At 38.0% G+C, this 15,310-nt stretch overlaps 1 protein-coding gene across 6 annotated transcripts in view; it reads left to right on the top strand.

Annotated features, from left to right (window-relative positions):
* Positions 1-15,310, top strand: part of RIMS1 (regulating synaptic membrane exocytosis 1) — a 447,505-nt gene that overhangs the window by 327,462 nt on the left and 104,733 nt on the right. For 3 of the 6 annotated variants that reach the window (XM_072965472.1, XM_072965475.1, XM_072965474.1), the window contains 3 exons: positions 7,254-7,325; positions 13,534-13,716; positions 14,809-14,921. In XM_072965472.1, the coding sequence (XP_072821573.1) occupies positions 7,254-7,325; positions 13,534-13,716; positions 14,809-14,921 (368 nt within the window). The remainder of the gene's footprint in view (positions 1-7,253; positions 7,326-13,533; positions 13,717-14,808; positions 14,922-15,310) is intronic. The other 3 variants (XM_072965473.1, XM_072965468.1, XM_072965476.1) reach the window with 2 other exon arrangements.

Raw genomic sequence — 15,310 nt, 5'->3', positions numbered from 1 at the left:
CCACTCAGAGAGAGATTACTGCTCAAGTGATGCTTAATTCATAGGTAACCATGCCAACCATTTGGGAACACTTAACCCTTGCACTTCACCCCTTATTAGCTTTATTTACTTATTCAGAAGTTTCTACCAATTTGCAAATGAAGAGAACATGGCATCAGATTTGGAGACAGTGAATGTTCCTGAGAATCTGGGCATCAGGTGGCTTTTGCCCTAGGTCTGTAGTAGCTAAAAGAAATTGTAAAATCAATGACAACTTATATAGTCAGCCTTTGGACATCTCGTATCAAGGCATATTGGATTATTTTAAAAATAGCATAGTAATATAAAAAGTAAATTTTTACTTAAGAGAGCTTTTTAGTAAGTTGGAAAACATTGAATTGCTGTCTTATTTCTCATAATAGGCATGTGTACAAACACACACACACAATTTTTAATGTACCATTTCTTCATAATTTAATTTTAACTACAAGAAATCTTAATATCATCTCACATGATACCATAGCTTTATTTGGAATTAACATGGAAGCATGTTTATCTAGATCCAGGAATTTTCCTAGAAGTTGTAGGATTATTTAAAACAGTGATGAAGAAACAGTATATGAACTTGTAACCCCAGGGAATGTTTTTGACTTGAAAATTCTATGTTTTTAAGTTGAAAATTCTAGTGAAAGTTTTCTTGCAGTTTTATTACTAAAAATGTTGAAACTTATAAGAATCATCATTCTAATAACGAAGTATTTATTTGTAAATGACATTATTTCAATATATAAATAGTAACTTTTATGAACCTATGTGTACATAAGTCTGTTATAAATCTTAATAAAATGGAGATCTACTTGTGGCTTCAAACTAAGCAAAATTTGTGAGTAGTGGGAGTTAGAAAAAATGTATTTTAATAGACTCTCTGAAGTATCAAGGTTCTGAGTTTAGTGTTTACAATTAAATGAATCATCCCTAATTGTGAAAGGCAAGTATAAATTACTATTATTATTACTTTCATTATCATCTAATTCAATATTCTGCAAAGTATTTTTTCAAGAGAACTCCATATATCCTTTTTAATTTTTAAAAAAAGTTTTGATATTGACCGTTTTCTAATAAATATGAGGTGATAAAATATTTTCTTACTTAAAGTACATTTTCAGATGTGTTTTAATACTTTATTAGCTTAAACTTATTGACTCCAATGTTTTGATTAAGAATATTTTTGCATCTGAGTACATGATATTTTTAAGGATGCAATTTGTTGTTTTAACTTAAACATGGAAAATATTTGATAAAATAACCCAGTATTCCAGAATTTTAAATGGTTAGTGCAAGTAAAGTGTCCCACTGCATTTTAAATTAATTCCTGAATTATTCTGCTAATGTAGCTCTGATTTCTTTTGCAAATAACCAGATTTCTATAGTGTTCCACACTTGTCACTTGGAAGCAGCAGTATCCGGTGGTTTCTTTTTATTCAAAGTAGACAGATTCTTTCTACATTGAGAATATTTCTGGGATGAAGAAATCACCCACTTTTTCATTTCCAGATTTCATGACAGTTGTCACATAGATGTAGAGTTAATGTGGAATCACTTATGAATTCAGTGCATTACTAATCATTTTTGTTTGCTTCATAACATCCTTTCTTATCTGTGCTTTTCAGAAAAAGTCCTTTATTTGAATGAATGAAATGTAGCTATGTACTAAAATACTTAGTGAGTCTATTTAATGTCTATAGTCATATACATAAATGTCAATAATAAACAAAAGGGTAAATGTATCTTAATGGCCTGAACCCATCTCACTGCATACGGACATTTCTTATTTAGGTAGATTCTATCTAAATTTAATTTGTTTCTTCCTCAGCTTATGAGGAAGCAAGATGATAGAGGTCTGCATTTCACATTAAGCTGTCTCAGTAGTCAGCCAGGAGAGATACAGAAGTATTCTTATGATCATCAATGTTAATTATAATTAAAACATTATGTGGTAGTATTTATTACATTTTCCCCAAAACAAAACATAGCATATTTTCATTTTAGTAACATATTAATTTCACACTTTTAGAATTGTCTAAGATCTCCAGAAAAGTTGTCTTCACCAATGTCTTCAGGGAATTGCTCTAACTAAATTTAGTTATCGATGAGGAAAGAAAAAGAGCACAGAAACAGATTTTAACAGTTGCCTTTCTTTTCATTAGCACATTTTATGAGTCTTCATACATAAATAGAGAATAATAATTGAAAATGAAATACCAAGAAAATTTGATTTAATGTGGACACCCCCACTTGTGATTATTACTCTTGCTTCAGTTTAATAATACAGTAATTATTGTAATACCTTACATTGGAATGGACCTTTATAGATTTTAAGGAACTTTATTTGTGCCCTGTGAAAAAAGAAACATAAGGCCAAAATCATACAACTAGAAGTTGTGAAGTAAAGAAGAAACTCAGGATTTCTGATTCTTGCACGCCTAAACCAAAGAAATCTTCTTTATGAATAATAAAATAATAACATTTTAGGAGAACAGAAAACATGTTAAAACCCCAAGTAAATAAGATACGATGGAAATATGTAGCTCTGTTGTGTTTGTGTTTATCAAATGACCCCTCCAGTAAGCATGCAGTTGTTCAAGGTCACTAGATGGCAGAGTGGACAGAGAACACAGGACATGGGGACAGGAGGATGGTGTCCTCACCATCACTTAACCTCTCTGTGACTCATCTTCCTTGTCTGTAGACTTAGGTAGTTGTCGATAGACTAGCTGAATCCTATCCCTTTAGAATCTAAAACTGAGTCCACGCTGCCTTGTTGCATCATGATAAGCATCCATTAGACCAGTAATATTGACTGACACTTCGTTATGCATAAAGCGATAACTGAGGACATTTTTTATTTCTCGTATTTTATGTTTTACCAAAGACCAGAAAACATTGCAGAGTTTTATGTCTGAATTCATTTGATTTGATGTAAACTGAATTTTATAACCCTAGTTAAGTTTTTACATGTTAAAACTTTTTAGACTCTCGAGTTCCAGTATAATACTCAAAATACTACTTTTGAAGCCACCTTTTCAACAAATATTTATTGAGAAGCTACTCTGTGCTGGGTATTGCTGTTAACAGTCATGACCCAAACAGACACAGTTCCTGACCATAAGGAACTTAGGAGAGACTCTTGTAAGGTAGAAGGTAATTCATTCCACTCTGTTCATTTTATGACTACATGATCAGTAGCTTTAGTAGTATCATACATGAACATAAATTGACTGTTCTAACCTTTCCTATTTTACACATATTATAAACTCTATTCCAAGAAAGAGCTGTATTTAAAATATACAGTACAAGGGGGAAGGTATAGCTCAGTGGTAGACTGCATGCTTAGCATGCACAAGGTCTTGGGTTCAAGCCCCAGTACCTCCATTAAATAAATAGATAAATAAACCTAATTACCTCCCCCCTCCAAATTAATTTTTAAAATGCGTTATATTCATAACTATAACTTAGGATTTGGAGTAGAAGAGACAGAATTTTCTATTTTCTCCTCTATTTTTGCTTTACACTGAATTATTACAATTAACTGTATGTCATTTTAATTCAATTTGAGGATTCTTTTAAGTGGTTAGAAGAATTATAAGGGCATGTCGTTTGTAGAAAACTCTAGAAGAATCTTCAGTAAAATAAGTTTCTATGGCATTTGAAGAGAAAAATCGGGGGACACCCTTAATAAGAAGATTAAAAACAAAAAACAGAAGTTAGATGTATTAACTTCTACATGAATATCTGTCATCCAGTCATGGGCACTGACTGAGTTTGATCCTCTTTGAGTTATTCATGTTTGAGTTTGATGAATAAGAGTCTTTACCTTCAAGAAACAAATATATATGATTATCATTTTAAATAATACTTTTATAGCATTTTTCTCTTGCTAGTCTAAGTAATGCTAAAACCACTCCAAGTCCTTATTTATGTAATAAAACAAACACTGAAAATACTAATTAATATTGAAATGGAATTAGCAAGTCTGAGAGGTGGTAGTGTTTGTCTTGCCACTTTGCAGATGGGAAAAACTGAGGCACAGAGAGGTTACATAACTTAACTGAAATCACCCGGCTAGTCAGAAGCAGAATGGAGCTCAAGCCTACACTGACTCTAAAATCCATGCTGTTAGCCACTGTGTTCCAGTGTCATTTTTGCCAAAGATATAATGCATTCAACAGTATTGAGATCATGGACTCTTGAGTTTGTCTCATAGGTTAACATGTAAGGACTGTGTGAGTTGGAGCAAATTACTTAACCTCTCTAAGCCTCAATCTCCTTGCTGTTAAAAAGAATGAAAGAGTAGGACCTTCCTCATTGAATGGGTGAACTTCGATGAGATAATGCAGCAAGTTCTTAGTACATGCTAGATATTTGTGTCATAATGGTTGTCATCGTGACCATCATCAGTTCCTGTGATAATCAGTCTACTGTATGAATCCATTAAGTTTTAGGGATGAGAAGAGGGAGAGTTGAAGGTTTTATAGAAGAAATAACATCTCTGTTGGGTCTAGACAAATGACTAGAAATTACAAGGGGTAGGAGAGAAGCAGACACATTCTAAAAGATGTCTGTCACCCTTTCGTCGTGCAGAGGTGGCACACTGGTACCAAGACCCACCAGATTCCACACACCCCTTGCCCTCCACCCTCAGACTCTCGTCCCCTGCCTCTGCTCTCTCCACACTTTCCTTTCTGGTCTGCTTCCTGTCGCCTGAACCTCCCAGAGCATCCTACTTGAACCTGCAGTCTGCACCTGTCCCCCACCCCCTGGCCCTCCCCTACATTTCTGAGCCTCCTTGTCCCAGTTTACTTACTGCTATTGTCGTTAACATTTATCACCTTCTAACATGTTGTATGCTTTACTTCGTTGAGGGTTTTTGGTTGTTTGTGCTTATTGTTTGCCTTCTACCAATAAAATACAAATGGCTTGAAGGCAGAAATCTTGGTCTGTTTTGTTCACAGACATAGTCCAAGCACCAGAACAGACAGATACATGCTCAACAGATACATGCAAAATGAATGAATGAATGAATGAATGAATGAATGAATGAATGAATGAATGAGTGAAAACCCTCTGTGACAGTGAGTTTCATGAATTGGCCTGACTCTGAGTTCTCCTTTGGCTCTTGCTTTTCTGAAGATGAGAAAAAGGATCTGGGTTCTCCCAGTCTCTGAGCACACTTGGGGCCAAGCATAAATTTCTGCAAACGATAGACTACTTTTTTTTGGAGCTCACATCCCTCCTGGGCCTGCAGACTTTCTTCCTCTGCCCCTCTCCTCCCCTCCCTGGGGCTCCTTCTACTCCCTAGATGCCTTCCTTCCCTTTGCTTCAGGAATTTTTGTCCCCTCCCAACAACCATCCCCCGCTGACTGCAGGTTTGTGCTAAATCCTGTTCTGCTCTTTCCCACCCTGTGGTCCTCTGTCCCAGCCATGCAGTCAACAAAGTAAATGAGAACTATCCCCCGTAGCATCTTAGAGAGGCTCTCCTAGTGCTCCCCCGCCTGTGCCAGATGCCCTGGTCTCTTCCCTTCCTGAACAAGGGTGCATCCAGAGGGTGTGCGTCAGAATCAACCTCCTTCATTCTCTTTGCTGGACAGAAACAGCTCAGGAGCCAGACACACTGACATTCTGGTCCCAGCTCTGCCTCTTGCTGACTGTGTGGCCCTGCCCTGAGCCCGTGTCCTCATCTGTGAAATGAAGGTGGCACCTTCTGAAAGGATCCTTGGGAAGCGAAAATAAGGCAACGCCTCCCTCAGTCCCCGGCACAGGGTTTTCTTGAATATCCTATTTTCTGACCAGGAAAGGGAAGTGATGAAGGAGAGACAGCCCCCTCCACTGTCCCTTCAATTTTTTCACCTCCTCCAGAGTGAGATGTCAGAGTAACAGAAGACTGAAAAACAGAAAGCGGAACCCAGATTCTAAACCCAGATTCTGAGTTTGAGGGGCAGAATAGTGTGAGCTTACTTTTTGGCAACTGTGAGAGAGGCAGGGAGGGAGAAGCGTCCCCAGAATTGCCCTGTGAGGGTGGACTTTGTACTTTCATCCGCATCTCTGTGCTGCACGGGACTGCACGCTCAGAATATGTAACATTAATAAGTAAGAAGAATGAAGATAAGAGAGTAGATCTTAAAAGTTCTCATCACAGGGAAAAACAGTTCCTAAGTTGTGAGGCGATAGATGTTGCCTGGGCTTACTGGGGTGACAACTTTGCAGTATATGTAAATATTGAATCATTATGTTGTACACCTGAAATTAATGTACTGTTGTGTGTCAATAACATCTCAAAAAAAAAAAAAACACACAGCTTTCTCCTTGACATTGTTGGAAGAAAGCAGTATCAGAAAAGAAAAATAAGGATGAACTGTAAATAATCAATTATTGAGATAAAAATATATTAATTTTTATGGTTTCTCATTTTTTTTGAGTAAGTGTGACTTTCTTGATCACAAAATTTTTAAATTTATTTCAAATAGATAATAGTCCAGACACATTTTAGGCTAAATAGGCTTATGTAAGCAACCTTGGGGAAGTAAACTCTATGCATAAACATTATTTCTATGGGAAAATGCATTTCAAGTTTTGAATATTCAATACACATGCGTACTTCTAGAATGTGGAATAAGTTGGGAACTTAATTCTTTGATTTGTGATCGATGATTAGCTTTTTAAAATGCTGCAAAAGTACCTTTACGATAATTTTTAAAAATAATTTGAACAGTTGATTTTTAAATACTTTTATTTATGTCCAACACATTTTGCTGTAGCCTTTTTCTTCTCTTCATAATTTTATGGGAGAAAAAAAGAACAAAAAGCAAAGGGAAAACTCTTCGGAGCACCCAGTTTCAGCCTGTAAAAGCGGAGGACACGTCACCCATTTGTGGTCTTCACCACCTCACCCATGGCAGTCATCACATTTACCATCACCGCGTTTCACCAGTTTGATCATCAAGTTTGTCTGCTCCTCGGGGGAGGCGCGGTGGTCAGCAGGAGTCCCCGTGAAATCACAAGTGTAGACTCACTTGTCTAGACTGACGGGATGTCAGCTTCTTGTGCCTCCTGGTCTTCCACACAGCATCAGTCCTGATTTTTATTTTAATTTTATTTGAAAATAGTCGGTAAAAATAGTTGCCGTTTTTCACATCTATTGCTTTTTATCATTGTATGAGATGACTGTAGCTTTATTCATCATATATTTTGTATTTCTTTAACATCTCATCCCACAGGCACTCCAGAAAGTCTGAAAGATCTAGCACCCAAAAACAGACTAGGAAAGGCACTGCCTCTGATGCAGAAAGGTAGGCTTGTCGTGCCGTGCCACATCTTCCGTTTCACTGACGCATTCTGGGGCGCCTGCACTCTCATTTTATGTGATCCGTGCTTAAACACAAAGGGTGATGTTTAAAGACGTTCATGGGAGTAGCCTCATTCAAAAAAAAAAAAAATAGGTACTTTGAAGGCAGCCCTGAAGTCCTAGGGCTTAAGAAAAGTCTCATCCATTTCTTCTAATCACAATTTTGTTTACGAAGAGGATTAAATTCAGTGCACTCATATATATATATATATAAAGACATTAATACTTTGTTTCTGAGATGACTGAAATGTTACCAATGAATATCTGGCCTGAAATATGCAAATATTTTGAGTGTCTATTATTTACCTGAATAACACCATCTTCTTAAAAACCTCTTTTCTGCAAATGGATAATCTAAGAGTCTACTTGTATATTATAAACAAAGATATTTGTTGAGTTAATGTAGAAATTAATGGATGATTGATCTTTTGTCTGCAGTTCATTCAGCTCTACAAATTTTTGAAATACATTTAGGTGCAAGATACTGATAGATTTTTTCACATAGCTGTTAAAAAACTGTTAAAAAAAAAAAAAAGCACCAAAATCCAATTAACATACGTTCACTCTTCCAACAAGTATTGAGAGTAGGTGGTGACATGGATAGAAGTGAATGTGTGCATCCAGATGTCATAGCTGCTACAGAGGTGCGCACAAGGTACAGTGAGAACGCAAGGGACAAGTGGGCTGCAGAGGAGATTAGGAAATAGTTCCTAAACAGGTGACACAAGCTAATGCAGCCGTATGAAAGGAAATGAGTATGAAAGGACATGAAGAACAGAGTAGTCTATGAGAAAGGAACAATAGGAAAAAATACTGAGGCTTGAAACAGCCCCTTGAGTTTGGAGAAACCATACCTACTTTGGGAGGGAGAACAGGATTCAGGAGATGGGAGAGAGGGCTGAAAACAGACCTGGAGGAATTCTTGGAGGTTGGGTTACGTATGACCTTGCAGGCCAGGCCATAGAACTTCACCTTACTTTATTCATCTGTGAGACATTGACAGGCTTTAACTGTGGGAGGGTGATGGTTGGTTTTGAGTCCCAAAATTACATGTCCCTTTAACCGCAGTTTGGAAGGTGGATTGAAAAAGCCAGGGGTAGATACCAGGCTGTCACAATAGGTTTGGTCAAGATGGAATCTGCACAACTTAGTGATTTGCTCAATTAACAGCTATGTGCCCAGCTGTGTGTTAAGTTGAAGAAATAAAATAGTAAGCAGCAAAATTGGAAAGCTTCCCAGAGGATGTTGCCTCCAAATTGAGGTCAGAAAAATCAGTAAGAATTGGTCACCTCAAGGGCTATGGGTAAAGAGGGATGGAATTTGTTCCTGGCTAATGGTCTACGGAGATACTAATCCTTTAGGGAACCTTACTTATGATGAAACAAGGGTCCTGGGAACTAAAAATCCTGTTAAGTAGAAATTCAGTTTTACAAAAATGTTGGGCTCTGGGGAAGAAAGTGGAGCACAGAGTCATAGCTGTTCAGATAGACAGACAGACGGATAACTGATAGATTTACGGATGGACGACAGACAGGTAGATAGGTAGACAGATGAACAGACAGATGAACAGATAGACATATAGACAGAAATGTAAATAGGTAGATAGGCAGATAGACATGGACATACAGATATACAGAAGACAGATGGACAGACAGACATGGATGGACAGATAAACATAGACAGATGGACATATAGATAGATAGACAGGTAGATGGATAGGTAGATAAATATGTAGATAGACAGGCAGACAGATAACTAGATAGATAGATAGATGGACAAACAGGAAGAATTTAATGAAACAATACTAATACGTAAACAGTATGCTTACCTATTCTTTTCTTTACTGTCAACACAGCTAATTGCAGTCTCTTTACCAGCATTTAAATGATCTGAGCTCCTTTAGACACATCTTCAGTCTTCAGCCATCATTTACAGCCCCCATCATATGCACTCACAATTTCAATTGTTTTGACAAGATTGAAATTTTTCCTTAAAGTTTCATATTCTCTACAGTGCATTCTGGCTTCCTTACATTTCACAGTTACTAGTTGAGTGACAACTATGTGCAGTTGTGTATTTAGGATGTATCAATGAACAAATTTTTTTGACAATAGGATACCGTTGTACAAAATGTTATCGACGTTTCTAGAGTCAGCTGAAGGTGTTTAACTCCAGATATTTGAGCATTTTCCTCTGCAGCCTGAAAATGTTTGTAGATAAACACGAATCCTCCCTCCACTAGGAATAGCAAGGATTTGATTGCTTTCCAGTCTCAAGTGTTTGCTGCTTCAGGACCATATTCATCTTACTCTTTTTATTACTTCCTCTGCTTGTAGATTTTAACATAGAAAACTGAAACCTTTTAGGTGTGTGGATTTGCTTGATTATAATTAAATCTCTACATTGATTTTTATTAGAGTATTAACTGCATGCCTAGCTGTTAAGTGAGTTGTTGAATAGCTAATTATAAAGGAAGAATTGGCATGCATTTTCTAGGTTTACATTACTCTCATTTCTTTAAAAGAGACCCTGAGTTGACATGTAACTACAGGTCAATTGAGGTCACCGTATTAAAGTTTTGGACACTGAGTCCTGGCCTGTGAGAATTAACAACTTCCCCAGAGGAATCACATCCCACAGTCATACCTTGGCTTCTGGCAAAATTTGCCGTGTAATGATCATAAATGTAAAGGCCTTTAGTTGGCCTCACAAAATTTGACCTTTTGAGGCATAGCCTTGTACAAAAATATTTTGAAAGATATGGTGACCAATTCTGGACAGAAGAAAGGCAGGACTGACTTCTGAATTTGGTGTCCAGCCATTGAAAGCAGACTTCAGACCCTCTGAGGAAGCCCCCAGTAAATACGAGTGAGACTTTTCACCCTCGCGTGAATTCAGCTCGCCTTGCTGCATCCTCCTCTGGTAGCTTTCTTGTGGAACCTGCACACTGCGTCCTACCTGGGGATGCCTTGTCAGGACTAGTATTTAGAATTGCTTCAGTATGCATCCTACATTGCACAGCTGCTATCGGAAATAGTCGACATAGGCCTGAAGTGGCCATGACTGGGGGAACTATCTTGGACACTTGGCCTTAAATACCCATGTCTACCCTTTAACAAGTAATTTTTTTTAACCCAGACCTATAATTTTAAGCCTCAATAGAAGCAATTTACTACAGGTCGACTTGCATCAACAGAAATGTCTACGGTTTTGGTGGGAAATGTGTTTTACTTAAGTTAAAGTCAAAACACGAGTCTCAGGTGAAGAGAGTAAGTGTGGATTGAACTCAGTGGGAAATCTTTAAATATGAGTTTGGAGATGGTGAACTAAAGTCAGATGTAGGTTTGAATTGCAATTTTGTTCTAGAAACGTCCTTATTTTTGTTTAAAAATATAACATGTATGGACACAAAAGCAAAGTAGATGTTCATTAAATACCAATTTCCATATTTTTGGTTCCTTTAAATTATCAAGAGACAATTCTGTTGAATCTTGTCAAACGATTTGACACTTGGACATATACTTGCATTTTGTTTACAAGAGTAACAGCACATCCAGGGGTGTGAGATGACATGGGAGCAAATCCTATCTCAAAGGTGGAAGGGGAGCTAGTGTTGGAGGTGATAAACCTGCTTGGGTCCAGCCTTTGTCATTTTTGTCCTTCGCAAGTCATTCTGTGACCCCCAGTTTTTCCCTCTGTGAAACGGGGAGTCATAACACTTCTCAGAGCTGTTGTGAGCATGCAAAGAGAGGACGGAAGTGCGTACGTCTGGGGCACGCGTGCGCACTAGTCCCGGCTCCATACTGATGCTCCGTAAGGAGCTGATGCTGTCACGCTCCTTTATCCTGCATCCCTCCCCATCCCATCCTCTAATGCGGTGGTCCTTCATCTCTTTCCCTCTGACACCCCATTTCACCGGGAAGCCTGGGTTCTCTCAACATTACACTCCTGCCCCTCAGACTTTCTTGATCAGTCCTCCCTCCCTCTTGCCTAAAACAAATTATTTACTCTGCTCCATCACTCTTTCTCCAGATCCTTGCACGTCTCTCTCCCTCCTGGTTCTGCATTTCCCTCTCCTCCGGTTCCCTCCCTGTGACTCAGCCTTGCCACCACCCATCTCGCTTGTCCTCAGGCAGAGTGGCTCCTGTGCCCTGCTCCTTTGGTCTGCTCTTTCTTTTTTAATAGTTTCTGTAATAGTTTTTTTTATAGTTTTTAAATAGTTTTTTTTATAGTTTTCTTTTTTATTTTGGCCTGTGCTTTTTTTTTTAATAGTTTGGTGGCAGAAACCATTCTGGTATGCAGGGACTTAGTTTATGTCAGAGGAAAAACAGACCTGGTGCTAAATGATTAACCTCTCATAGAACCCGTCGTTCTCATGCCCTGCAAGCTCAGGGCTCGGGCTGTGAGATCGCTGAGTGACTTAGCCTCCATCTGTGCAACATTCATCTAGAAAGCCACGTGTTGGCCTCGAAATTGCATCATATATTTTTGCCACTTAGTTTGGTACCATGTAAAGCCAACCTAAATATTCCATTTCAAGTCATGTTTAAGAAGTCCTTTTAAGTGCTTATGAACTGCATTAAGGAATGAAACCAGGTTTTAGTGAAATTGCAAAATCTGTGAAATTTCTCAGTCCTCGGGTGAAAATGGTATTATTCGATTTTCAAGCCACATTTAGAGAATGTCTTTTGAGCAAAGAGTGTGTTGAAATTTATTCTTATAATAATGCCTTTGAAAGAATAACAGATGAAAATTCATTCTTTATCACTGGAAGGGACTCCATCCCACAGTCCTTCCTGCATAAATTCATTCTGTAGAACTGAGTTAACGTGAAAGATCAACCCAAGATGAATGAACAGATTTGATAGGTGTTGTCAGCGCTGTCTTCTTTTAATCTGGAAATCGAAGGGACAGTCCAGGTGGCAGGATCTGCCTTGGGGTCTGACAGAGCATTAACCCCGAGTTCAGGGATTTAAATGCACATTGAGGACCTAAGCTGTACCTTTTTGGCTTTAAAATCTGGTATCTTACCATTTTATTGCTTGGAAATACAGGAGATACCCTGTGTCAAAATAATAAGAGCTGTGAACGTCATTCACTTAGCGGAAAAACTGTCAATCTGAACGCAAGTTGAACAGAGCACCTGCTAATTAACATACTTCCTGTGACTGATGAGTCTTCCCTAGTCTCACACCCTTTAAACTGCTTAATTAATTTTACAGCATTGTTTTCAAAAGGATGAAGTGTTATTTCATGGCTCCTGTCACTGTGAAAAATAATACAGATTAGGTATTTTAAATATGCGTTTTATTTAAAATACATGCTGAAAATGATGAAAAAAGCAAAAACATGTATCTGTTTTAAATACATATATATATATTTTTTTCACATATAAACATCAGTTTTTAATTCTCAATCCTTAACTCCGAATTGGCTTCATAATAGTTTTGAATTCTGTATTAAGGTAACTGTCCATGCATGGACAAATATTCTTTCAGATACTTTTAGACCTTAGAGGACATGTTTTTACTCATATATCAGCCACCTGCATTTAGTCGGTTCAAAAATGAAGCATTCCCCATCTTGTTATATCATTTTAATTTGTGTATCTACTTAAATTAACCTCAGAAGATATCTCCCTTTAGCTACCTGTTTGGAAGAGACTTCCTTATTGCAGAGTAAATTTATGAACACTGTAAAATTACACGCAGAGTTCCCCCAGGGCATTGTTTCTTGCAGGCAAGTACTTGGAGTATCCTGGGGTTCATTATTCTGATTGTGCTCACGCATTCAATCGAGATACCTTTCCTGAGGGCTTGTTCTCTGTGCAGCTGTGTTCTAGGCACTAGAGATACAGCTCAGTCGGAGACAACAGACAGAAGTCTCTGCCCTCGTGGAGCTTAAAAGAGGTTCATTACACTGGGGGGGCTCTACACGTGCCCTCTTAAAACCACACGGCATGCCTCTCTGCGAGAACTCGTCAGTTTGGTTTGAATTCCATTTCAGTAACCGTGTGATGGGTTTTCTTCTGGGTTTTAAAATCACTGTCTTGTTAAGAGTAACCAGATTTTCCTTGGACAAAATGTGTTGGGGTATCAAAGTTATTATGTGAACCTGCTGACTGAGGATCTTTTCTGACCCTAATGTTTTAGGGTTCTCCCACCATGTCTTTCTAGAAGGGGATACGCAGCCCCAAGAGCGACTGATCAGCCAGTCCTTAGGGGAAAGCATCCCGCTCGCTCCAGGTCGAGTGAGCACCCTAGTGTCAGAACACTGTGTTCTACCTACCACCTTGCCCCCGGAGGGTCGGCGCCACCTTCTCCGCTTCTGACAAGGTCGCTATTCAGTGTCCAGCCCAGCATCCGTGTCCTGCCTCCGGGTGTCGGTGTGGTGTTGTACCTTCCTGAGCACGCGATGCTTTCACTCATTACGACACCATAACTCTTAACCCTTTCTTTGTGACACTTAAACCTCTCCCACCTCCTCTCTTACCTGCATCTCTCTTCACTGTGCTGGTGGTATTCTCTAGTTCCTGCCAATTAGCTACCATTGAAAATTAAATTTGGCTGTGTTATGTCCTTCCATCTGTTTGTGGCATATTCATATATACATATATATTTTTTTAATTATGTGAAATTCTTTATAAGAAATTACCTGGAATTAAATGTGTATTTGCTTTAAAAAAGTGTTGTAAGAGGAATTAGAAACAAAATGCTTTTCATCTTTGTTCAATAAACTCTTAGCGTTTTAGAGTTCTTAAGTAAAAAAAAAAAAATTGAATGCCAGCAGATGGAGGTCAGCTGATTCCTGTATAGTAGTAATGTATCTCCACACTTCTTAAATTTGTTTTTACAATTTTGATCTTTGCACCAGTATATTTCATAGTATGTGCCCATGGTTATTTTTTTAAAGTATCTTTCAAGGTTTTTCCTATTTAAAAATAAAGTACAAGTGAATAATAATTTATAAAAGTCTGCAGCTAGAACTATTCTTATCACTGATAAATAATTCTAGCTATAAATACAGATTTAATAGTTGCAATTTAGGCAACGGCCTTTCTTAAATAATTTACCCATGTTGTGAAGACTCAGAGGCTGTAAGTAGATATTTTAGGTTGAGCCTACCAAAAGGAGATAACTTAACAGAAAGCCACAGCTTTGTAGAAAGTTAATGTAAAGAACTGAGTTTGTTTCTGCCCCGTTCAGGAATTCATTCTGAAGAAATACATGTAGCAGACAGTCCCGCATCTTTTAGCCCTTTTTTGTAATATTCCTTTTACACGTAAGAAGTATTTGATTTTGCTTCCAAAGGCCCGTTTAGGAGTTTTATGTCTGTCTTAATAGTAACAGATAGAAGGAAAAGATTTTTGTCGGGTCCTCTTGGGATTTCATTGTTTCATTTGCCCTGCTTTGTTTTTTCCCCTGCAGAATGCACCGTCAAGGAAGCCCAGCCCAGTCTCCGCCCGCAGACACAGCCTTCAGCAGTCGCAGGGGAAGGCAGCTCCCACAAGTGCCCGTGAGAAGTGGCAGTATAGAACAAGGTATCCCATAAAGAGAGATCTTTGCCAAAGTCTTGGATTTGAGAGCCACCTCTTTTTATACCTTTTTATTGAAAGAGTAGTGTTTTCATTTTATATGTAGTTTAATGAATCCTAGGAATTCAAGATTCTTAGAATTTTATTCCCAGCACCTAATTTTAACAGTTCACGGTATATACCCTGTTTCTGCTGAGGGAGTGAATGAATGAAGGTTGATTCAAAGAACAGATTGAGCCCTGGGGATACTTTTTCCAAAGGTACAAAGAAAGAAAATAAAATTTAAAAACCTTCAGTACAATATGGTATTTTATGTGTTAAAAGAAGACTTATTTAACCTTGTTTTAAAAATATTTTCAAATGAAATGCTTGATTATATTAAAGGCTTTGCTAGT

The sequence above is a fragment of the Vicugna pacos genome, chromosome 8, assembly GCF_048564905.1.
Source record: "Vicugna pacos chromosome 8, VicPac4, whole genome shotgun sequence".
Classification (NCBI taxonomy): domain Eukaryota; kingdom Metazoa; phylum Chordata; class Mammalia; order Artiodactyla; family Camelidae; genus Vicugna; species Vicugna pacos.
Note: the sequence above shows the minus strand (reverse complement) of the source record. Positions and strands in the feature narration are given on the sequence as shown.